This window comes from Balaenoptera musculus, chromosome 4 (genome assembly GCF_009873245.2).
Source record: "Balaenoptera musculus isolate JJ_BM4_2016_0621 chromosome 4, mBalMus1.pri.v3, whole genome shotgun sequence".
NCBI classification, from domain to species: domain Eukaryota; kingdom Metazoa; phylum Chordata; class Mammalia; order Artiodactyla; family Balaenopteridae; genus Balaenoptera; species Balaenoptera musculus.
The window spans coordinates 126,717,226-126,743,465 of record NC_045788.1 but is presented as its reverse complement, the minus strand read 5'-3'; the positions used below and the strand labels follow the sequence as shown (position 1 = coordinate 126,743,465).

At 37.4% G+C, this 26,240-nt stretch overlaps 1 protein-coding gene across 1 annotated transcript in view; it reads left to right on the top strand.

Annotated features, from left to right (window-relative positions):
• The window catches only part of CYYR1 (cysteine and tyrosine rich 1), a 104,022-nt gene extending 81,830 nt beyond the window's left edge, over positions 1-22,192 (top strand). The window contains exons 3-4 of the mRNA XM_036850820.1: positions 8,732-8,889; positions 21,150-22,192. Coding sequence (XP_036706715.1) covers positions 8,732-8,889; positions 21,150-21,274 — 283 coding nt within the window. The 3' untranslated portion in view covers positions 21,275-22,192. The remainder of the gene's footprint in view (positions 1-8,731; positions 8,890-21,149) is intronic.
• The last annotated feature ends 4,048 nt before the right edge of the window (positions 22,193-26,240 follow it).

Below are 26,240 nucleotides of genomic sequence, written 5' to 3'. Positions count from 1 at the left end.
TCACCCTAGAGTTCACAGCACATTCAAGACCATTTTTTATTCTCATTTTGTATACCTCTTTGACATCTAGGCAACGTAGGGATTTTTTGAAGGTCTTTCACTGAATCATACAAGTTTAACTCTACCTAAGATGGAAGATAAGTGATCTCAATTTAATAGAAGTTGAATGCAGTCTCATGCTTTCTTGGTTCTGGTATGCTTTTTTGGAACCTTTTCCCAGGGATCTCAGAGTACCTGTGGGCTCCTTAGAACTATTTCCACATGAAATATTTCTTTTTGTTTACCCAGTGTGCTTATTGTAGCAAAGAAGTTGTATTAGGTAAGATTAGGTCAAGCAGTGTAGCTTTCTCTCACACACACACTTAAACTAAAATAACAGAGGTTTTAATAAACTTTTTAAAAAACAGGGTGTTTGTGTCTCATGTAAAGGAAACCTAGAGACAGGCAACTTGGGAGTGATATAGCATCTCCATGTAGCTGTTAGGGATGCATACTCCATCAAATTCATACCTCCTGCATCTCTAGGTGGACTATCCTCATGGTCCTACATGGAGACGAGAGCTCAGCCACCGCACCCACATTTCAGAAAGCAGGATGGAGGGTAAGATAAGGAGGAAGGGACAAAAATCCCTGAGTCGGTAAATGAAGTAAATTTAAACATTTAGAGAAAAATTAGTTTCTAATTTTATTATTCTGAGGACTACAGAAAAGTTACCTATAAAGCCCCAAGGATGAAGATATGTTGAATGATGTTATTAGACAGAAGGACTAAAATGAAAAAAAAAAAGCAAAATAAACATCTTTAACATATCTGAATTTTACAGGATTTTTTTGCAAGTAATATAGACTTATTAGGAAAATCACATGGATTGGTGTTTCTACTCTTCATACGCATTTAACACATGGAATTGCAACAATATTTAGCAATAATTTAACCACTTGAAGTTATAGTCATCTTATTTGATATACATATAAATGTATATGTAGATAAATAGGTAGAGATAGATACAGGTTCAGATATAGATACAGATATAGATATATTTAGTTCTGGGGACCTACTATTATTCATTAAAGTGACGGAACTAAATACTCTCCATATTAAAAACCATACTCCATTGAGCTTGTTTTTCTATTCTTACTCTTCTGTATTGATTTATTAAAGCAACAATGAGGAAAATGCATCATTTTTAAATTAAGCCAGTAAGAGTTTTGCTAAAGTTATAGACTTTATAAATTGTGAATAGGTGTAGAATAAAATATGGGTTTTGAAGATTTTGAGCATGAAAATATTGTATTACATATTTTAATGCACTGGCTGAAAGAACAATTATTGAGCTAATGATAGAGTCTGAAGAAGAATTTTGCCAAGTTTTATTTTTCTCATGTGTGCTTTTTCCTTTCAGCCCTACAGTTGAAATGATATTTTTTCATTGCTTTAATTAATCACTTATGATTATAAATATATGGGATTATTTAATATTTCCTCTTTAATAGAAAGATAAAATGCTTTTGCTGCATTTATGACTTATTTTTCATTCTAATAGTAAATGAACTCATTTTAAGTTTATTCTTTTGAAATTGTAGGCAGTTATTCCAGAAAACTCTTTCTAAAAGTTTTCTCACTTAATGTACTTCTTAAAAACTCTTATGTTCATTTGAAAAGTTTCTCCTAATGGAAATATTCTATAATTCTTCCTGCATCTTATGTAGGCATCAAATATCTCTGTGGCCTTTTTTTCCTATTTAATAGAGACATGTTATTAAATTATTGCATGGAATATTCATAAGTCCTTTGTATAAAATGCATTTGTAGATTGGTCATGTCAGAGAAAGAAGAGGAATAATCTAATGGCATTCTTTGCATACTTACTCTTTACGTTAAACATCAATTAATAGTAAAACCATGTCAAGGTATCTGTATTTTTAGGTTGCTGTATAGCAGTACCAAGGTTAAAATGTGTTGTAAATATTATTGTAACAATTGCAACATTATCAGAATCTTTTTTACTTATGAAAAGCTATTTATAGAATGAAATATATTGTCTCTGAGCCTTGTTATAAACCCCGGTTTCATAGTATATTAAAGCCACTACAAGTACATTTAATATCTTGATTATAAAGTCTCATTTTGGTACACATTTCAATCCATAATTTTGTTCAAAATTTTTTTATTATCTGCAAATGGTCAAAAACCATCCATGGAGCTAAACAATACACACTGATACTTAGATGTGTCCACAAAGATTTTTGGAGAACAGAGAAGAAAGCCTGTGGGGTGTCTTTCCTCTTGACACCAACCAATTCTCATATCAGCTGGGTGTCCTACAGTTCAATTTAATTCTGACGCACACTACCTGGAGAGAGTGTCAGACTCCACAGGTGTAACGGTTCGGTCCCATAAGACTGCCCTTATTTAGGATGCCAGTCACAAGTATTGAGTCCCCAGGTTATACACACATCCATGCAACTTGACTACAACGTCAGGGATCCCCCCTACCCCTTCCTTCAAGTTTGACTAATTGTTAGAATAACTCATAGGACTCAGAAAAATGCTTTACTTACTATTACCAGTTAGATTATAAAGGATACAACTCAGGAACAGTCAAGTAGAAGCGATACATAAGGCAATGTATGTGGGGAGGGCCATGGAGCTTTCAGACCTGCTATGCCCTCTCCAGGTGCTCCACTCTCCTGGCACCATGATGTGTCCATCAACCTGGAAGTTCTCTGAACCCCATCATGTAGGGGTTGTTATGGCGGTATCCTTGTGTAGGCACGATTGATTAAATCACTGACCATTGTTGATTAACTCACTGACCATTGTTGATTAACTCAGCCTCCAGCCCTGCCCCAATCTCTGGAGGTCAGAAGTGGGACTGAAAGTTCCAACCCTCTAATTATGCTTTGGTCTTTCTGGAGACCAGTCCCCCTGTTAAAGTTATCTAGGGGCCCCCAAACACCAGTCATCTCATTAGCATACAAAAGACACTTTAATCACTTCAGAGATTCTAAGGGTTTTAAAAGCTTTGTGCCAGGATCTTGGGGCAAAGACTAAATATTTATTTTTCATTATACCACAAAACATGAGTAAATTTTGTATTGAAATAGCATCAGAAATGTACTAGAGTAAACAATATTAGTAGTGGCAATCAAAAGAATATTCAGACCTTGTAACTCTTGTGAGTTTCTCATTAATGGAATTAAAAGAGCTTCCAAATACCATTAAATGTTAGATTTTTCAGTACAAACTGTCTGGCCTGTGCTACCACTTGCTTTGTTACAATATCATTATTGACGTAATGTTTTAGAAAACGTCATCTAGGGAAAGGCAGCATTAATTTTTTCACAAGTGAAATAAATCAGATTTCAGTACTTTTTCTACAAAGAGCAAGATGGTAAATATTTTAGGCTTTGTGACCATGTGGTCTCTGTCACAACTACTCATCTTTGACATTATAGCACCAAAGCGGTCAAACAACAGGTAAACAAATGTGTTTGGCTTTGTTCTGATTAAACCTTATTTACTGAAACAACTTGTGGGCCCCATTTGGCCCATGGCCATAGATTGCCTACCCTTGGACTAAAAATTGACCCAAAAAAGTCATTCACTATAATAAATAATTATAATGGATAGTTTAAAAGAATAATTTGTTTATATAACCTTGGATTTTTTGTCTGGTGATTCTTGTATGTAACCAAAAAACTAAATGCTTTTGTTTAGAACTGAGCTCACACAAAATTATTAAAGGCACGAAAAGATAATTACTTGTGAAATTGTAGAATTCATAAAAGGTGTTTCAGTAGCCTCCTGAAAACAGAAATTTCTCTTTGCGTATACATTTACAGGAATTATGCCTTATAGTCCAAAATATCAGCAGTTAGAAAAGAAAGAATTAACAACATCAAAAAGAAGTTATATTTCGTTCTTCTCCCAAGAAAAATGCCCTTTCAGGTTTCATTTGAATAGGGAATTAACACATGCCTTTAGGAAATACTTTCATTACAGAGAAAGAATTTTGTGGGTGATGATAGTTCCTAACAGTTTAATAATTGTGGGTAAGGTTAGCTTAATTTGTGTATTTATTAAAGATTTTTGAGCGCTTTTAATATGTATAGGAAAAGGTTCAAAATCAGAGGAGCTATATATATGTAGATCAATGGCAATGTTTTTCCCTAAAAACCCAACTACGTTTTTAAGGATATTCATCACATTTTTCATCTCTTCTATAAAACTGTTTTTATATTATGCTTTAAAAAATCACTTTACAATTTTAAACAATACCATTTATTGCAATATTTTATTTTTTCAGAGTAGACGTACATTTCCCTATTCCTCCCTCTGTGTACAACTTTAAAACCCTAAATATTATATATAAAACAAACAAGAAAATTCTGAAAGGTGAAGAGAAGAAGGCAGAGCAGCTAGGAACTTTGTGGGCTGAAGAACAACATGACAGTGAGCTCCCTGGGTTTTCTTTTTGCCTCATTTCTCCCAGGTTTGTAGATAAAGAAGCTGGCAACCCATAAACACCAATAGGAGCAGACAGTGAAAACCCCAACAAAGGCCTGATCTCTGCAGCCAAAGTCCCCAGAAAGAGACAGCCTAGCAAAACAGAAAACTTTGAGAAAGTAACAATTTAACTAATTTGACTATAACCCAACACCATAAGAAAAAAAAAAAAAAATACATCCTCATCCCAACGTCTATCAGCACAGGTCAAGTGCGGAGCCTAGACAGAACAGACAAGCTGCAAAATATATGGAACAAAACTGATAGAACTGAAAGAAATAACAAACAAATCCAAAATTATAGTTGGAAACTTCAGCATCCCTCACCAACAATTAGTAAAACTAGATAGAAAATCAACAGGATATAGAAGAACTGAACAATATCATCAACCAACAGAATCTACTCAACATTTATAAAACACCCTATCCAACAACAAGAAAATATACAGAACCCAAAAATACTCCCAGACAGCATGGCCAACTTATTTTTGACAAAGGTGCAAAAGCAGTGCAATGAAAGAAGGATAGTGTCTTCAATAAATGTGCCAGAGCAGTTGGCTATCAACGGGCAAAATAAATGAAACTCGCTCTAAACCAGACACCATACACAAAATTAAGTCAAAATGGATGATAGATTTAAATGTCAAACATAAAACTATAAATCTTTTAGAGGGAAACATAGGAGAAAACCTTCAGTAACTAGGGGTTGGTGAAGAGTTCTTAGACATGACAACAAAAGCACAGTTCATAAAAGAAAATATCGATAAGTTGGACTTCATTAAAATGAAAAACTTTTAGTCTTGCAAAAGACTGTTAAGAGGACGAAAAGACAAGCTACAGGCTGGGAGAAAATATTTACAAACTACTTATCTGATAAGGGAATCTCATATCTAGAATTTACAAAGAACTCTCAAAAGTTCAACAGTAAAAACACAAATAATTCAATTAGAACATGAGTAAAAGATATGAAACATTTCACTGAAGAAGACATATAAATGGCAAATCAGTTCATGAAAAAATGTTCACTAGCTTAAGGGAAATGTAAATTAATATTACAAAGAGAAAGCACTGTACACCCATTAAAACAGCTAAAATAAAAAATAATGACAATATCAAATGCTGGCAAGGATGTATAGAAACTGGATCTCTCCTATACTGCTGGTAGGAATGTAAAATAGTACAGTCACTCTGGAAAATAGTTTGGCAATTTCTTTTAAAATAGAACATATGCTTATATATCCTAGCAATCCTACTCCTGGACAATTATTCCAGAGAAATGAACACTTATGTCCACATAAAAACCAGTACAAGATTGTTCATGGCAGCTTTATAAATGGAAAAGCCAAAACTGGAAGTAAACAGAATGTCTTATAAGAAGCAATGGTTAAACAAACTGTGTTATATCTATACCATGGAATACTACACAGTAATAAAAAGGAATGTATTGCTATACAGAAAAGCCAGTATGGCTTCCAAGGACATAATGCTGAGTGAAAAAAGAGCATTTCAGAAAGTCGTGTACTATGTGATTCCATTTGTATAACATTCTTGAAATGACAAAATTATAGAAATGGAGAACAGATGAATGGTGTCAGGGGTTATTGATGGTGGTGGAGGTTGGATATGACTGTAAAGGAGGAGCCCAGGGAAATATTTTGGGGTGATGGTATAGTACCTTGCTTGCTGAACTGGTTGCATGGATCTATGCACGTGTTAAAATGACATAGAACTGTACACACACTTTATACCAATGCCAATTTCCTGGTTTTAATGTTGTACTTTAGTTACCTAAGATGTAACCATTGGGGGAAACTGGGTGAAGGATACACAGGACCTCTCTGAATCTATAATTATTTTGAAATAGAGGTTTAGAGAAGAGAAAATGTGCAAACCTTGTAATACATTCTTTCAAAAAATGAATACATTCCCTAAATAAATCTTTTCAAGGATTTTATGATGCCAAATTTCTCAACTTAATAGCTTCTCTCTTTCCAACAGTTGACTAAACCAAATTATTTATATACTGGAAGGTGACTGCTTATTTTTTAAATTAATAACAGACTAAATAATGCTATAAATTTTATACTTGCCATGTCTTAAATAACTAATTTACAATTGCTAATGGGTATCAAAGGATCAAGGACATGAAAATCATGATTTAATCAAAAACCTCATTTAACACATTAGTTGCAACCTCATTATTGACCTCAAGGGCAGGCACTTTTGCTGAAGCCACCAACAAGAAAACAAAATGTGACTGATTTTTTACTTTTCTCTATTTAAAAAGGAATTAATGAATATAAATATGTCCCAAGTTGATAGCTTCCATAACACATACTTTGGAAACTCTACACCTGAATAATTAGACCATTGATTATTTCTGGAACATAAATTAAGTCCTCCAATTTAGTCTTATTTAGACCTGAAAATTACAATAAAAAAAGAAGTTTCCAGATTACTTTTAGTTTTTTTAAATTTCAAGTTATCACCTTTGATAAATCTTTTTTCTTGAAAAGACATATTTATTGAACTGCTAGACTCTGCCATTCTTTAATTGCTAATAGCAGCCCATCCAAATATGTCTCACGTTCTACTTTCATAATTTACTAACAAAGTTAAAATGCATGTGGGTATATTTTAAAGGAGTCTATTGGAATGCATAATGGTATTCTGTTTTTTTTAATGAGTAGGGAAAAGTCAGAGAGAGACGATCTCTTCTGAACAGTATAAATATACGTCCACAGTCCCTTATCTGCAATTCTGAAGTCCTCAGAAACTCTGAAAAGTAAAGGTTTTATACAACTCAGTTGGTGGCAAGACTGAACCTGAACGAACCTGGGGCTTTTTTTATAGCTTCTATGTAATACACGAGTGTTAATGTTCCTACCTTTACTGCAGAAATGTACACGTGTTATGCGCAGGATGCTGGCCCTGGGAATATCATATAATATACAGTATATGCATGTTCCCTTTTCAAAATCTGAACATTCCTGACTTACGAGACACATCTAGTCCCAAGGGCTTGGGATGAGAGCTATGAACCCGTCCTAGAAAAGTACAGGATAGATGTTCATATAGCACTTGAGAATAGGAACTTATTTATGTGGCAAATGAATCTAGGAGCACAGTTATTTCATAACATTAAATTTGGGAGGAGAGTCAGATAAGCACCAAGCTGACCTTTATTTCATTAAGAAGCAAACTGGGGCATTGAGCAACTTGCCCGAGGTTACCCAGCTACAGTTGGAACCATGGCAGTCTGGCTTTAGAAGTCATGCTTTTAAACCACAAAGATTTTGTTACTGAAGACTTAACCTGAAAGCCTCCTCTGTCATAGCAGAATGAGACTGACTCTCTGAGCTGAAAGCAGGAGGATTTTGTGAAAGTCCATACCCTTATGGATAAAACCCCAGGCTCCAGGAAACTGGCAGCCCAGTTCAGATTCCCCAAGTATGAAACTGGAGGATTCTTTTAAGGAGTAAAATGAACAGCTACAGAGAAAAACAAAACTATGCGAACTGGCCTCAGTTGATCCTTTACTGCAGGGTTCGTTCACCTGTCCAATACTAGCTTTGCACACTTAACTCCCAACCAGCTATTACTAAATAGCAGCTTATTACATAGGAATAGATTCAGGGATCACCAGACATTTAAGGAAAATGTCAAACATGAAACAGATCAAAGTAAACAATCGATAAGAAGGAGCCTAGACAGGACAGAGGAAACACAAAAAACAGACAGTTTCAAAGAATATGTCATGAGTACTGTTAGAGATTAATAGAAGAAATTACATCCATAAAAGCAAAAAAAAGGACACTATAAAACAGATGTTGCAATAAAGGATAAGATAGAGCACGTGGAAGTTAAAAATATGATAGCTGAAATTTAAAAGTTCAATAAAAGTTTGGAAGATAAAGTCAATGAAATTCCCCCGAAAGTAGTTCAAGAAAACAGAGACAGGAAAAATCTGAGAAGTTATCCAGGAGCCTCAGAGGTGTATTTCAGAATAGGTTTTCAGAAAGAGAAACAGAGAAAATGCTGCAAAGGAAATTATTAACTTATGGAATGATTTCAAGAACTGAAAAACATGAGTCTTTTTTAACATTATCCTTAAGAACATATTTAGAGGGGCACTTCTCATGTAGTCATGGAACTATAGTTGAAAGGCTGAAGAATCTTTATGAGGCTTTTCAATAAATGTACTTTCGCTTTTCCTTTTTAGGGGCACAGCAATTGCTGGCATAGTATTTGGAATCGTATTCATCATGGGGGTCATTGCTGGAATTGCCATATGTATCTGCATGTGCATGAAAAACAACCGTGGGACGCGGGTGGGTGTCATCAGGACCACCCACATCAATGCCATCTCCTCCTACCCTGGTAAGCAAAACTGCTTACTCTTTCTGAAGGAAGAGTCAGATTTGTTAGTTATGCTGTACTCCTGGGGTAGAAGACTCTCACTGGAATAATCTCCAAGTATGCAGGATATTTCGAAATTAATGTAGATTGAAGCTCTAACTTTCAATGGAGATTACTTAGATCCACATAATAAAATCTACCTCCTATTTGAATACATTCATATTTTCAGTGGTTGTCTTATTGACTACAGTTGCCAATCAGCCATAGTTAAGAGAAATAGACAATTCACACCCACTGTGTCTATTTGCTGGTGAGTTCTGACAAATAATTATAGAGAAAGAATAAGTTACATGGCTGAATTAACTGGCATCTGATTCAATAGGTAGGTATGTCTTGAGAAAAAGTATTGAAGAAAGTTTTTATGTGTCCTCCTTATGCAAAGAAAACAGTCTTAATATAATATTAAAATTATCAGCAAAAAGGTAATTTATTAATAATTTGACAAGTATTTCTTGAGAATTTACTAGAAGTTCCACATATAAATATATTGAACACGTAAACAAAGTGCTGCGTTTTGCCTTGATTTCAATAGCATTTTTAAGTCAATCTGTATATATATAATTTGATATATAAAAAGGAGTCAAGTTCTAAATTTAACAAATCCTGAGGAAGATAATTTTCTATCCATACTCATGTCCTCTCTCTCAGTCCCTATAGGAAAGGAATAAGGTAGCTTCTACATCCAGTCTGCCCTGAGTATCAATCCCCTAGTAACGTCTCTCCTCTCTTAACTCTTTCCCTATCATCTTCAGCTTGAGGGAGCAAATTTCAGATGACTGTGAGCATGATCGTTTCCCCTGTCCTCTTTTGTCCATTCTCCCTCTTCTCCAATATCTCCATGCTAGAGTGCTTCAAGGCTCACTCCTGTGTCTTCTTCTATCCTGTATCAATGCTTACTTCTTTGGTTCTATCATTTGGCCTCATGGTATTAAGTACCATTTATATGCTAAATGCCTTCCAAAGTTATATATCTCTTTCCAGACCTCTTTCCTGAATTTCAGACTCATTTGATCCCACTGCCTGTTGAACATCTCCACTTGGAGGTCTAATTGATATATCTCAAATTTAACATGTCTAAAGCTGTACTTCTGATCATCCCCCCAAAGCCTCCTCCACTCACCATTTACCATCTCAGTTCATGGCATCTCCAGCCTCCCAGCAGCTCAGGCCAAAGACCTTGGCGTCCTCCTGGACTCCTCTCTTTCCCTGACATCTACATGCAATCTAACAGGAACACTTCTCAGCTCCATCTTCCAAATATAAGAGTATGTGACTACTTCTCACCGTTCCTTCTCTGGTGGGAGCCACCATCAGCTCTCCTACTCATTCCTGTGAAAACATCCTAACTGCTCTGACAGCATCCACTCGTACCTCCCAGGGGTCTGTTCCAAACACAGTAGCAAACTGAACACATTTAAGATGCTTAAATGTCAAATCATATCACTTCTCTGCTCAAAATTTTCCAGTGGCTCCCCATTTCCCCCAGGGGAAGACTTAAAGCCAGTGGTTTCTCATTTTATCCAAAGTACAAGACCAATTCTTTACCAAGGCCTGCAAGGCAATGCATGAATTGGCTCTTCTTTTTTATTTCTCTGACCTCACTTCCTTCTACTCACCCTCTTGCCACCTGGCTCCACTCATACTTTTTCCTTGCTGTGCTGTGAACATACAGGGCACACTCCTATCTAGGTTTGCCTAGAACACTGACTCCCTCACTTAATTCAAGTCTTTGTCAAAGGTCACTTTCTGAATGAGGCCTTCCCTGATCACCCTACTTAAGATTGTAAAGTGTCCCTCCCCCATAGCACCCCAATCCTCCTTATTCTACTTTATGTCCAGAGTGCTTCTTTTAATCTTCTAAGATACCACATTGTTCACCTAATGGTTAAGTTTATTATTTATTGTCTATCCCCTCTTTCTGGAACATTAGCTCCATGAGGCAGGGATTGTTGTCAATTTTATTCACCACTCAATCCTAAGCATACAAGACTGGAACTGGCATGTAACGGGCACTCAGCAGACATGGCTGAACGAATGAATATCATGACAAAATCTGATTTAATTATATCAATGCCTAGAAATTTTACCTTCAATTCCACCCTGGAATGTATAGCTTTTACTCACTACAAAAGCAATTCACTATTTTGAATCTTTCCAACTTATAAGAATATCGTTAGGGTTAGTATAACAATGTTAAAACTATGGTATAAGGAAAAAATAGGGGGAGTTATTTTTTATTCTTCACACCTCCTTATTTTCACCTGGCCAATCCATAACCCAAGAGAAGAAGAGGAGAGTCTGACAGAGGCATTAATTGGAGAGAAGGTGAGGAGAAGCACTCTGTACATAACGCTCCAGATTCACTTTTCTTGATCAAAAAATGTAGTTAAAATTAATTTTTAAAATATTTTTTATAAAACTAGACTAGAAAATGCAAAATATTTTAATGTGTTGTCTTGTGTTTTCTGGGGTCTGAGGTTTCTATTTCATGCATGGAAACAGGTTTTCAAAAACTTTATTCTAGTAGCATTATTTATACTGGCAGATCACAGCACCATGTTGCATTTTCAGTAAATGCATTGTTCCGGGAACTGAATAATGCAAAAAACATCATAAACCTTATGGTGGAAACATTTTCACTGCAAAAGACTAGGTCGTTGAAAACATGATTTGCTTGATTATTTCTCATTTCCTTCTCAAAGTCCCTAATTAAGCTTTTACTTAAAGGATCAGGAAACAACACAGAGTAGTACTGACTGCTTTTCAAAATCTTTCATCTATGGAAATAAAAAATAATTTTACCCACATTAATTAATTAACCCTGTGCTAATTGAATAATCACTCAAGTTATTGAATAGTCCTACAGCCTGAAGGCCACATAAATGGGTAGAAAATAATTTAGTCAAGGTTATCTCATCCCTTGGTGAAAGCACTCAGTGGGGAACCCTACAGCGAACATTACTCTGCACTGGGAGGAGATTACCAAGAACAGGTAATCTGCCACACCCAACTTATTGTTGGACAGTGACCATTTGAAATAGTTTTTTACTCCTACCATGTTGGGTGGCATGAACTGTGTCCTGTTTAATGACAACTATTTTTAAAACCATCAGTGTGAAAACAAGAATTATTTGTCAAGACTTACGTTTCCCCTACTTTCCAGAACTTCAGTATAAACAAAAGAAAGTGATTATATTAACTCTTTTTAAAAAATGGGTGTGGATGACACACATCTGAAGGAAAATAACGCAGAAAGAACAGAAGAAAAGGCCTGGCAAAGATATAAAAATCAAATGCCATGAAGTACATTATTGAGTCCCTAATCGTAGGTAGGTAGGTAGGTAGATGATTGATTGATAGATGATAGACAAATAGACAGATAGATGATGACGATGATGATGATGAATTTAGATAGCTAGCTAGCTAGCTAGATAGATAAACAATGAAGAAGGATCTGAGTTTCTTGGTAACAGAAAAATGCCAAAAGATGCATGTAGAAAGAAGTTGTGGAACTGGAAGAAAATCATCATTTAAAACCATCATAAGAAAAATTTAGAACAAGATTCATCAATTGATGCTAAATCTGGGGGACACGTTGCTGAGGAGCAGGATATTTGCATACTCTCAACCTGTCTACCTCCAGATTTCTCATTAGTTACAAGGAGAATAATAGTAACTACATAGTGGAGAAACCAGACAACATCTTGACGAGGAAGTAAAAATTAATATCAACAAAGAGGGACAGATGTACATCTTGCACCTTTCGGTGTTACTTTGAAGATCGTACAATTTCACATGTGTAGTGTTCTGGCCGGAAGCTCATAGCCTGAATCTTAACATGAGAAATTATCTGACAAACCCAAGCTGAGGAACATTCTATGCAATAGCTGGCTTGTATTCTTTAAAATCTCTTGGAAATATTTCATTAAGAAACTACGGGGCTTCCCTGGTGGCTCAGTAGTTAAGAATCCACCTGTCAATGCAGGGGACACGGGTTCAAGCCCTGGGCCAGGAAGATCCCACATGCTGTGGAGCAACTAAGCCCATGCACCACAACTACTGAGCCTGTGCTCTACAGCCTGCGAGCCACAACTACCGAAGCCGTACGCCACAACTACTGAAGCCCACACACCTAGAGCCCGTGCTCTGCAACAAGAGAAGCCACTGCAATGAAAAGCCCGCGCACCACAACAAAGAGTAGCCCCCACTCACCACAACTAGAGAAAGCCCGCGTGCAGCAACGAAGACCCAACACAGCCAAAAATAAATAAATAAATTTATTAAGAAAAAAAAAAAGGAATCCAAACTCCATTTGCATCATTGAATTCACAATTGAGGGCAACCATATTAGTATATATACTGAACATGAAAAGACTCATGCACTCAAAGGATTTGGTGATATGAGGATGGTCTCTTCTGATTGTATCTATTTTCTTAGTGAACTAAGAAGCAAGTCTTACACTGCAAGTGGCTTGAGGAGGTGTTTGTAGCTAAGGAGAAAGAAAAAAGCATGAAACGGTAATCTCAGAGAGTGGAGGGGCGGTGAAATGCCTAATGCGCAATTTCCAAGCAATGCCAAGGGCCTCCACACTTAAGAATATGGTCATGCATTTGAACTGAGATGAGTCAGCATGACCGTGCATTTTGCTCTAAGCATATTAAGCTCCTAGATACAGATCTGGGGTAGCCAAAATGCTGGACTGGAGCTTTGGCAAGCAATGGGGAGAGAAAGAGATGAGAAAGTTGATGATAGATGCACAGGAATAATTTTTGTGATGGACCATAAATCTAAGCTGAATGAAGAAAGACATGAAGACAGGAAAGAGGTGACATCAGTTTAAATTAATTTTTTTAATGCCATCAGTAAATTAGAAATCCAGGTGAGGTCCAAGATGTATTGGGATGTATATTCTAGAAAGATAAGTGGGTGGTCATATTTACAAAATGGTACCATAATTGGTTACAGAAAGGGTGAGAAACAGATTTTTGAAGGCAAAAGGCCCAAAGGACTGAGAGGCAGGGTTACATGTGTTAAAAACGGATTAAAGAAGACAATTTAGGTGATGCAAACTTCATGAATCAAAAAGTCTTCATGGGGAGAACAGTAAAATGGACAGAAGGCAGGAAGCTTTTATAAGGTGAAGAATAAAGAACAAAGAAGAGAAAAATAGAAACTATCTGATTGGCTGGGGCCACGGAGGCAGCCTTGTTTGGGGTGAGAAGGAACCAGGAAGTTAAGTATAGAGCCCAGAGTTGGCTTGGCGTTTGGGGATTAGTTGACTGGATATACTGAGTTTCTCATCAAGCGGAGCTTTTCAATGACGTGAAAGTTACCTAAGCTTCAGTTTGCTGATGTGGCAACCCAGGCAGGAGTGGCTCCATCTTGGAGCTAGAAATTTATTTCAGCAAGTGGATGTTGAAATCACCTAGAATGATAACAGAAGTCGTGATGCAGAGAAGAGTAATGCGCTTGATACTAAAACTGCAGTGAGATTTGGGGGTAGAGAGAACCACAGATATTGATAACAAGGAGGAGGAGAAAGTAGCAGAATCTCATGGCATATGCTACAAAAGAGCTCAGGTTTTTGTTTTTGTTTTTAACTTTTAATTTTATATTGGAGTATAGCTGATTAACAATGTGTCAGTTTCAGGTGTACAGCAAAGTGATTCAGTTATACATATACATGTATCTATTCTTTTTCAAATTCTTTTCCCATTTAGGTTGTTACAGAATACTGAGCAGAGTTCCCTGTGCTATACAGTAGGTCCTTGTTGGTTATCTATTTTAGATATAGCAGTGTGTACATGTCAATCCCAAACCCCCTGTCTATCCCTTCCCCCCACCCTTCCCCCCTGGTAACCATAAATTCTTTTGGATGGACTTAGAGATTGTCGTACTGATTGAAGTAAGTCAGAGAAAGAGAAATATCATATGATATCGCTGATATGTGGAATCTAAAAAGAAATGATACAAATAAACTTATTTACAAAACAGAAACAGACTTACAGACTTCAAGCTCAGGTTTTTAAAGAGGGAAATTAGTTGTTTAAAAATGGCTGAATCACAGGGAACAGCCTGCATACCTCCTGGTCCCATAAAATGTAGGATGTGGGAGAAAAAGGATAGCTCTGATTTAATAGTGCTGCAGAGGAAGCTGTCCTCTCATGGAAAACCAGATTTTAATTAAATTAGAAAGGTGAAGCAAATGTTCCCTTTCACTCCCTGAGATAACTGTCTCATGTGTTCTTCTCTCTTCTCAAAACTCGAAAAAAACCCTCAGCCTTTCTCTCTCTCAGCAGATAATTTCTCAGCCGATGTTACTTCTCTGAGAAAACAGACACAATTGGAGGAGAACTTCCTTATATTCCGAGCTGGGGTAACACGTAAAGGGATGAAAAGAGGGTGAGGGTACAAAGGGCTTTTCTGATGACAGACTTTGTGTTCCACTGAGCACAGTGAAGGGGGTGGGGAAAGTTGGGAAAATTAATTAGATTAGATATGTAAAGCCTTCCAGAGCTAAAGATCTACACTGAAGGGTGCTCTAGGAGCTTGTCTTTCTCACGCTGACAGAGGGATGTAAACGTGACAGGACGTGTCCTGATGTTATCTGAGAGGAAGGGGGACGCTAGGTTCTAATGATGTCACCCTTTCCGGAGGTGCATCTCGGGCCATTGTAGAGGAAGAGACGGGCAGCGCTGTGTTGTGTGGTGAGGAGCAGGCAGTGGAGGGCCTGCCAGGAGCTCTGTGGGCCTCTGCTCTGAGTGGGGTTCAGGTGAATCGTGAGTAGTGGGCTTTGGGGGAGGGTGAGGAGAAGGTTTGCTCCTAGTAATAATGTTAGAAGTTGTCCTTTTTTTTTTTTTTTGGAGTATAATTGCTTTACAATGTTGTGTTAGTTTCTGCCGCACAGCGAAGTTAATCAACCATACGCATACACACATCCCCTCCCGCTTGGACCTCCCTCCTCCACCCTCCATCCCACCCATCTAGGTCATCACAGAGCACCGAGCTGAGCTCCCTGTGCTATACAGCAGGTTCCCACTAGCTATCTATTTTACACATGGCAGTGTATTTATGTCAAACCTAATCTCCCAATTCATCCCACCCTCCCCTTCCTCCCCCTGTCCACATGTCCGTTCTCTACGTCTACGTCTCTATTACTGCCCTGCAAATAGGTTCGTCTGTACCATTTTTCTAGATTCCACATATATGCGTTAGTGTACGATATTTGTTTTTCTCTTTCTGACTTAACTTCACTCTGTATGACAGACTCTAGGTTCATCCACATCAGGTTCCTTAAAAAACTAAAAATAAAACTATCATATGACCCAGCAATCCCACTACTGGGCATATACCCTGAGAAAACCATAATTCCAAAAGATACATGCACCCCAATGTTCACTGCAGCACTATTTACAATAGCCAGGACATGGAATCAACCTAAATGTCCATCGACAGATGAATGGATAAAGAAGACGTGGTACATATATACAATGGAATATTACCCAGCCATAAAAAGAAATGAAATTGGGTCATTCGTAGAAGTTGTCTTTTAAAATAAGTCATGAGTGATAGAAGTGTCAGCTAATGCTAAGATGTGTTAAAAGATAAACTGAGGCATATTAAAATCTTGAAGAGTTTATTTGAGCAAAAATGGGGCAGCACCAAACCCAAAGTGGTTAGGAGGGCCCTGCCTTATACACAGGAAGCATGGAAGCAACAAAAGGAAATTATTTGATTTCCTTTAACCTAAAGCCTAGTTGGCTGCTTGTGATTGGTTGTCCTTAGCGTTTTGATTTCATAACTTTGAGGCACTTGCAGCTTAGATTTTGGTTTGCTTACATAGACACCATGGCATTAGAGCCACCTCAGTCTAATAACCTCCTTGTTTAATTAATTTAACAGCTGGTAATCATATTGTGATATATAATTGTATCAAATCAATACATTGTACCCCTTGAACTTACACAATGTTATGTCAGTTGTATCTCAACTGAAAAAATAAATTTAAAAAAAATGTTAAAAAATAAGTCATGAAATTTCACCTGTCCTATCAGACAGTAAAACCATTGAAAATCAATAATAATTAAAATCAGGTGTTTCTGGTAAAAAAAAAAGATATGCCTTGGTAATTGGAACAGAACAAGTGATTAAAATTTCACAAACTGTAAAGGAGAGATAACAAAACAATGTGAAAAGTGAGGATTAAGAGGCAACACTTCAATACTTTGGCTTAATCAAAATTTAAAACTTAGAAAAAATAAACTCTGATGTAAAATAACAGATGTAAGGAAGCACCAAATATATAAACTTACATGGAAAAACTCAAAACTAGATTGGTTATGAACCAGATATCTGAAAGACAAATGTTTAAACTTGGAAACAATACAGAAGAGATAAAAAGGATGAAGAACCCATGTATATTTTCTTAGATACAAGTTTTAAACTTCAGGATGTCAATAAGGTAAAAATACCATAGCTAATCATTTTGACAAAGTTATTTTTAGAAAGGTATAGAAAATATAAATAACTTTGTATACATATTTATATCTTGTTATCTTAATTGTATCTTAATTCTAATTAAGATCCCAGTTTGTAAATTACCAGCCCAAAACAAACAAAAATATCACACAGTATGAATTACAAATAATAAACAAGATGTAAAACTATCAAAGAAATGTAAAATTAAGGGATATTTTAATAGTGAATTTTTTTCACTATTAAAATTACCAAAATATTAAATGATAGCCAGTTAGTTGATTCCGGGAATTTTATTCTAAAAAACTAAATCAAAGTAATAAAAAGTCTATATGTAGAAAGACATTTGTCACTCCACTACTTATAATAATAAAAAATTGCTAATCTCAAAATAAGTGAATGGTAAGTGGAATAATGTACAGCTGTTAACAATAGAGTTCATGAAGAATATGTAGCAGAATGAAAAAGACTGTTACAATACAGAGTGAAAAAGCATAGACTATTTTACGTGACTACAAGGATATAAAAACACAAGTGACTAGAAGGGAGTATATAAAGATATTGTTTGTTAAATTGTGGTGACAGAATTATGGATGACTTTCCTCTGTTTCCACATTTTCTAAAATAATGTTGTACAATTTTTATAACACCATGCACCTTCCCTTTACATTTGTTTTAGAGATGTTATCCTGAGTGGGTAAAAAAAAATTAACTTCCTCCTATGAATTTCATAGCATCCCTACATTTTGCAAAATTCTACACAACTACATTGACATACATGATAAATGACATATTTGCCCTACTTAAGTCAGAGAATTAGAATTATTGGTTATGAAAGAATTTCAAAAACACCATATCTCTAGCTGCATCCATGTATCTTTTAAAGATGATCTGACTTTTAAGAGAGAACAATACCTCTTAGGGTTAATCAGGAATTCTAAAATTGATACCCTGAAAAGTTTACTTCCTAGTGAAACATTTTTATCTGTAAGAAAGAAAGATAGCACAGTCCACAGTTACACCATTATTATTTCGAAATGTATTCCCACAGCTGGTACTATAAAAGATGTGCTGTGCTTATTTCATGATGGATATAGTCCTCCAGATACCACTCTTCAGCATTATATTATCACCTCATCAAAATACAAAGGCTCTATGAATGAAAGAACACTGTTTCATATCTTAGCTTTTCGTGTTCAACATGCAGCTGTATAAACCATAGGGAATCTCCCTGAAATGTCCTCCAGCAGTTTTTATGCAGATGGAAAAATATAAATGCTTTGTTACTGAAGCATAAAGACACACCACAGCTTCATGACAGAGAAGGATGCAGAGTCAATCTGTAGAATCATCTGGTGTGTGCTTCTCAAGTGGGAGGCAAGGAAAAGCTTCAACATAAAAACAGCTTAGAACCCACATGCTTATAAGAAACAGTTCAATGGGAATCCAGCTGTAACTTCCTGTTTTACATGGAGGCCGCATTTCTTGCCTTGGATAAAGTTTATTATGAATCTCTCTGTCTCAGTCCTCTTGGATATAATGAAGCAAAGGAGTAGGCGTAATGCAGAGGGAATGTGTGTTTAGACTCTGGCAGGAGTTATTCCATTTTGCTGTAGAAAACAAAGCTTGGAATAGGCCAGCCTCCCCGGGTCTAAAGCAGCCGTGGAGAAGCTGCCTTCTCCACAGATCTGTGTCCTCTGATCTGAGCCCTCGGCTTGCTCAGCCCACAAGGGACTTGCAAAGCCTTTGCTCACCATTGCATCCCTCAGAGGACATCCCACCCAGTTCTGTGTCTCCATCTTTCTCTTGTGTCAGGTGCCTCAATTCTGCTTCTTCACATCCCTAAGTATAGGCAGATCAGTAAATGGTTTAAATCATCAAGCTCCTGGTAGAGAGAGCCAAGTTAGATGCAGATGGGAAAAGAATCTAAAAAAGAGTGGGTATATGGATAACTGATTCACTTTGCTGTACAGCAGAAACCAACACAGCACTGTAAATCAACTATACTCCAATACAAATTAATTTTTAAAATAATTTTTTAAAATAAAGAGATTCATAAGAAACTTTGTGTTTGCATATAGGGTGAAGCCCTATGTTTATACATGCATATTGAACAGAATACGGTCATAATCTTATTGGTAAGAGTACAATTTAGAAGACGTTTTAGAAATAAGTTTGTTGAAATGTTGCTTGTTCTTTTCTGCCATTCTAAAAGTAAAAGCTTGGCTGTTTATTTGCATTATTATAACACTAGTCTTGTGGTTTAGGCTACATTCACAGTAAGCAATTAAGACATGTCAATTTCCAACTAGAATCATGATCTTGATGATAAATCAACTACTGGAAAATCATCAGAGGCGTTGCTGAGAGGTTGCTCAGTGTTGCTGAGTGATTTGGTTCTTGAAGACATGGAGTGCTCAAGGAGTACCTCTCTTCCAACCCTGGAGACGGGATGGAGAGCACTACAAAATAGACGTCTATATATAGTCATAACAAACGTATTAAGTGTGATTTTAAAACACACTGACATATAATAGTACGATAAAAAATTAAAGACACTTTTTCAAATAAGATTTAGAAAACTAAACTCTCCATCCTCATTTCTAAACCTGTTTGTCCTCCTTTTTTTTTTTTTTTTTTTCTTATTTCTGTAATGGCTCCACGACCCTCCAAGTTACAGGAGTCCAGTACCAGGTACCCAATACCTCGACGCCTTCTTACTCTCGACCCCTTTTCCACCTACCCAGTCATCACTTAAGCACTCAGCTGCTCAAGGGCTCCTATAATCCCCACCCCCAACTTCCATGAGTCCCTTATCATCCCTCACATATGCTACTACATCATCTCACCTGTCCTTTGGTCCACCTGAATCCATACTGCCGAAAGAGTCACCTTCCTAAAGCATATTCACTAGCATATTCAAAAAATCTCTGATGCCTGCATATCACACACTCCTTATGTGATATTCAAAGCGCAATGCCCATGTAGCCTATCTTACAACCAATAGTTTGTACCTCCCACTCCCCGACCCCTATGTTATACAACATGGGAATATAGCCAATATTTTGTAATAAGTGTAAATGGAGTGTAACCTTTAAAAATTACATGAAAAAAAAATTTTTTGGCTGTGCCACACAGCATGAAGGATCTTAGTTCCCTGACCAGGGGTGGAACCCATGCCCCCTGCATTGGAAGCGCGGAGTCTTAACCACTGGACTGCTAGGGAAGTGCATAAAATTGTATGAAATTTTTTAAAAAATTAAATTAAATTAGAATTTTTTTTTGAATTTTATTTTATTTATTTTTTTATACAGCAGGTTCTTATTAGTTATCCATTTAAATTAGAATTTTTTAAAAGCCCACAATGATGGTGATACAATCAGATTCCTCAACATCTTTTCCCGTTTCTCTCCTCCATGTATTTTTTGCTTTGAACAAAAGTTCTCTCTTGCTTTGGTGCTTTTGCTCAAACTTGAATCATCCTTTAGCCCCTTCTCTATCTGCCCCTTCTACATCATCTTTCCAAGAAACTTGCCCTAAGCCACCAACTCCAAATACTTTAGCCAATGGCACCACTTTTTATAGCCCTTGCCCTTTCATACATGTGTGTTGTCAGCCTGATAAAACTATGATTATTGAAAGCAAAACTTATGTCCTCCCCCAAAGTACCCAGCCTAGTGGCTCAAATATAGTGGACACTCAATTATTGCTAAATGCCTGATGCCCTTCTCCTTTTCTTTTCCAGTGGCACCACCCCCCTACAGTTACGACCATGAGATGGAACGCTGTGCAGACTTGCCTCCTCCGTACTCCCCGACCCCAGCACAGCGTTCCCCACCCCCTCCGTATCCTGGAAATTCAAGGAAGTAATCCTTCTCCCAGAACAGAATATGCGCCAATCAGAGATCTTGCCCCCCGGAATAAAATGTCTCTACTCAGAAACAGACAGGAAAGGATTGCCCTAAGGAATACCCTTTTGGGTTAGACAATATGTCAAGTGGAATGTCCAGGCTAAGAGAAGAGATTCAGGGTTTCTACCCTACTCAGAGCTGATCCCATCTGGGGTATTATGTTGGGTTCAATGGGACCACATTTGAAGAGTTCTACTGATCAACATAAGCACACTCAGAAAAGAGAAATGGATAGACAAAACATCGGAAATTCATGTTGCTTAAGGAACAAATGAAGGAAATTGCAACATTGATCCTGAAAAAGAGAAGATTTATGTAAGACAAGAGGATAACCTGGACTACCTAAGGGAACAACTATACTCTGTAGCTTTGAAAGTCAGAACTAGAATTGTTCAGTCTTTTTGTTCATCAACAAATGCAGATCGAGTGCCTGAAAGCCTACTCTGTGCCTTACATTGTTGGAAACACTAGATGGAAGTTACAGGAAGAGAACTTTGGTTTTAGTATAAGAAAGGGCTGCTGCAGCTTTCGTATTGACTAGACTGCTTTGTGAAGCTCCCTATCACCAAGACTCCAAACAGAACCTGGCTGACTACCTGGTAGAGACATGCTCGAGAAGGGAGAGCTAAATTAAATGGTCGATGGGTTCAATGGGCCCCCAAAGCTCCGCTCATGTTTTAGGTAGATGTGAGGTGAATTTCTATGCCATCAAGAATGAAAATAACAGAGATAGTTGAATCCATCTAATTTGAGATTTAAAACAATCAAAAGGACTTAACAGCTGCTTGAAGCCAAGAACTCTTCAGTGCTAGATACTGGCCACCTAAAAATCATCTGATTTTACTTAGTGTATTATGATAAAGGTTATTCCAACTGTGAAAAAAAGTTGTACCAAGTTCCACAAGCAACAAATACTTCATTTCAGATTAAAAGATGAGAAGCCAGAATCCCATGGGATTTTACATCAGGGAGTAAAATTTCAAAACTCGACCAGGAAGATATACAAAAGTTTACAAAAAGAAGAGGGAAAAATGAAGTTTGGATTCTGTTCTGTGTAACTCCGCTCACATGCAGCTTAGACAAATTTCTATTTTTCTTGTAATATTTTAATAATCTATTCTCTTGAAAAAGTTATACAGTTAATGGTAAAGTAAGATACTGACATCAAACTGTGTTGCCTTTTGCCAAAATCCATATTTTATGAAGTGCCTACCTTTAGGTGTAAAAGTTTTTAATAAATAATTCTAATATGCCATACTTTGCTGCAAGTGACCTTAATCAACATTTCTATTTTTATGAGGGTCCTTTCATGTATTTTAAATTGTACATTGAGAAACTATTGGGAATAGATGATTATATTTGTTTGTCGCTTTTCAATTAAATCTAAAATGTTTAATCCAACATCATCAGCACAATTCAGTGAAATCCCAAAATGATGCTAATGATTTTTCTGAATAAAACAACCAAAAGAAATGTCTTAAAGGAAAAGTTATAGTTCAGGAACTCAGCAGTTGTAGTTGGGAAACTCAGTAGCTCATATAAGTAGCATATTTTACTTTCAAATACACTGATCTGACTGAAATACAGTCTAACTGCCAGTGAAATCTAAAAGCTAGATTTGTTTGGAATGACTTGCTTGATTTTTAGGCACCGGTGATTTTCTTGCTTATGAAGCCAGAAAGCATTCAAGCATTCCACTCCATCCTAGTAACTGAGATTTTAGCACAATTTTAACAGTGCATATGCTTTAATTTATCTCCCTTCTGCAAGTGCGATCAGACCCAATTACACTGTAGCTACACAATTCAAAGTGCCAGAGCCTCTGTGACATTCAGAATGATGTTTCCCAATGCACTTAAGAAAAAATGGAGAGGAAAAGTCCAGCAGAAATTGAATTCTCATCATCTTCGCTGTCAATAAATGTTTATTGTGCATACCTTCTATGTTCTGCAAACATGACCCACATAGGAGCTATTACAATCCACACCATCTCTCTTCTTTGAGTTTTTTTATGGCCTCCCTTAAAGCATATCACAAACCCACACACCTACAATAGATGAGTATTTTTACTATTTGTATTTAGTGTCACGATCGCGTAAATGTGCACAATATCAGTATAGACTTTTGGAGTTCACTGATTATTTTCACAGATGACACATCTTGGGGGGAAATAGTATATGATGTGAAAGCTTTGAATTATGGTTATTTAAAAACGAATGTATTTGCTATGTCCAAAGTGTTTATAATAAGCAATAAAATGAAATAACCCATTATAACAAGATTTATATTTTAAATTGTCTTGCGTCTATTTTGTTTCACCCTCCATCTCTGCCGATTTAGCCTCGTTCTTCTGTACAGGAAACACGGGACGGGAGCCAGATAAACTTTGTTTTGAATCCTGTCTCCGGCCTGTATGACGATTTGAGGCAGGTCACTTCACCTCTCTAAAATTCAACTTTCTGCTCTGGAAAATGTAAATAATAGAATCGACTTCATCAGGTTTTGTGAAAATTGGATGACTACACATAGCATTGTCCATATTGTGCCTGGCATGTAGAAAATGTTCTATAAATGTTAGCCAAAAATAAATTAACAAAAGAATAACATAAGGATGACAGCCTCTAGAACTGTGCTATCTAACACATTAGCTACCGGTTACACATGATTATTTCAATGTAAATGAATTTAAATTAAACTAAAGGAAAAATTTAATTCCTCAGTCTCACTAGCCACATTTCAAATGCTACATCATCTCATGAGGTCAGTGGCTACCTTATTGGGCAGTGCTGCTCTAGAAAATCCTCTTTGCAAAATGCAAAGAGGTAGCAGGAAGGAGTTGAAGGAAAAAGCCACTATAGTCATCTTGTCCAGCGGGAACTGTGGACTTTGTCAGTTAACTGTGATGTCCTTCACAAACGTGTGAGGCCATTGCTCTGGAAGTAAGGTGGTGAGCTGCAGGAGAAGGAGACCCGTGAGCCATGAGAGACCCACCCACAATTTCATCAGGACCAGGGATGAGGAAGCTACTGCAAGAACTGGAGGGCTGATGGTAGAGGGGAGATCCCAGACCTGGCCCAGGAATCAGTGAGATGGGGCCACAGCCTGTGCTGAGTCTAATCAGTTCTGCAGCTGCCCTGCTCGGCTCTAGAATCCATTACACGGACATCCAGGGCCACCCACGTCCCTAAGATGTAGCACTGAGGTGGACTCCGTCATCATCTCGTTCTCACCACCAAAGGAAGGCAGCACTCACCACGCATCCACTTACTCCCAACTGGTCCATGTTCAGTCAAACCCATTTTGCCAGCTTTTGGCTGTAGGTCAGACTAGATTGAGCCCATCAAATCATGGAACTCTGGGTGCTATTATTTTATGTTTTAACTTAATTTAAACAACCCAACACCAGCATGCCAAAGCTATGTGATCACCTTACTCATCACCACAAAGACTTCTAAGGACTGTCAGATCCTCAGTCAGAACCTGCTTGAAATGTGGTTTTTATTTTCTAATTACAGGCCCAAGCTGCAGGGAACATGGCTGAACTTGTGTAAGTTCAGTGCTTTTCTGTGCAGGGCCACTCTGTGGTATGGTCCAGTCCAAACTATGTCAGAAAGGAAAGTGACATAACTAGCTTGAAAAAAGATCTATAGGTGATTCTGATTTCCACCCTAACCTCAACCGTACCACTGCCTCCTATGACTGGTTAATGCAGAGGAAAGAGCAAAGGCTTCAGAGTAAGATTCTAGTTTCTCTCATCTCTGTTACCTTCTGAGTTATGTGTTCTGAGCCAAATAACTGAGTTTCCATAACCTTAGTTTTGTCCAAAATATATTTGTGACTAACACCACCCTTGCCAGGATGTTGCAATGATTAAAAACAGTATAGGTAGGACAACGGTCATAAAGATTCTATCTAGGTTGGTGACACAAATATACATACCTAATTTTCATTCCAACCTTTGTGCCCCCAATCACAGGCCTTACCACTTCTATAAGCAGGTGTAACAGTTATCCATCACTGTGTAACAAATTACCCCAAAACTTGGTGGCTTGAAACAACAACATTTATTCTCTCGGTTTCTATAGGTCCAGAATCTGGACATCGCTTAGCTGGTCCTCCAGCTCAGGGAATCTCACAGGCTGCAGTCACGTCAGTGTGCAACAGAGGAAAGATCAGTCTCCAAGCTCACTCACATGCATCGTCGTTGACAGGACTCTGCTCCTTGCAGGCTCTTGGACTGAGGGCCTCAATTACTCACTGGCTGTTGGTTACCCCTATTCTTTACCATATGAGCCTCTCCTTAGGGCAACTCAAAAATATGTCAGCTTGCTTCCCCAGTGCAAGCCAGCAAGAAGAGCCATAGAGTGAAAGAACCTGGTAGCAAAACAGTGCTAGCCAGAGGGGAGTCACAGACTTAAAACCTGATCTTGGAAGTGACATCCCATCACTTTTGCCATGTCCTATTCCTTAGAATCAGGTCCCTAGGTCCATTCTGTACAAAAGAGGAGGGAATTACAGGAAGGTGCAAATACCAGGAGGTGAGCGCATTAGGAGCCATCTTGGTAGTCGGCCTACCAGAGCAAGGATAATTCATCTCATTGCCTTTAAATTCATTATTTGGAGTTTAGGCAATCTTGCCTCTAACAAGAATGTGCCAACTCAGCAGCTGAAAGAATACCAGGGCCATGCTTGGCTGTGATCAAATTGCTTTTAGTGACCTGGCAGGGGTAGAATGGAGCCAGCAACAGAGGCCCATGCTAACTGGGTAGGTGCTGCATTCCTAAGGAACACTGAAAGGAGACACTACATTTGCATTTTTCATGAACTTCATTTACAAGCTGTACTCAAGTCCATCACATTTTGACAGGGAATGAAGTACAACACATACCACATACCTTCTGGACAAGTCTTAACGTGGTCCCAGT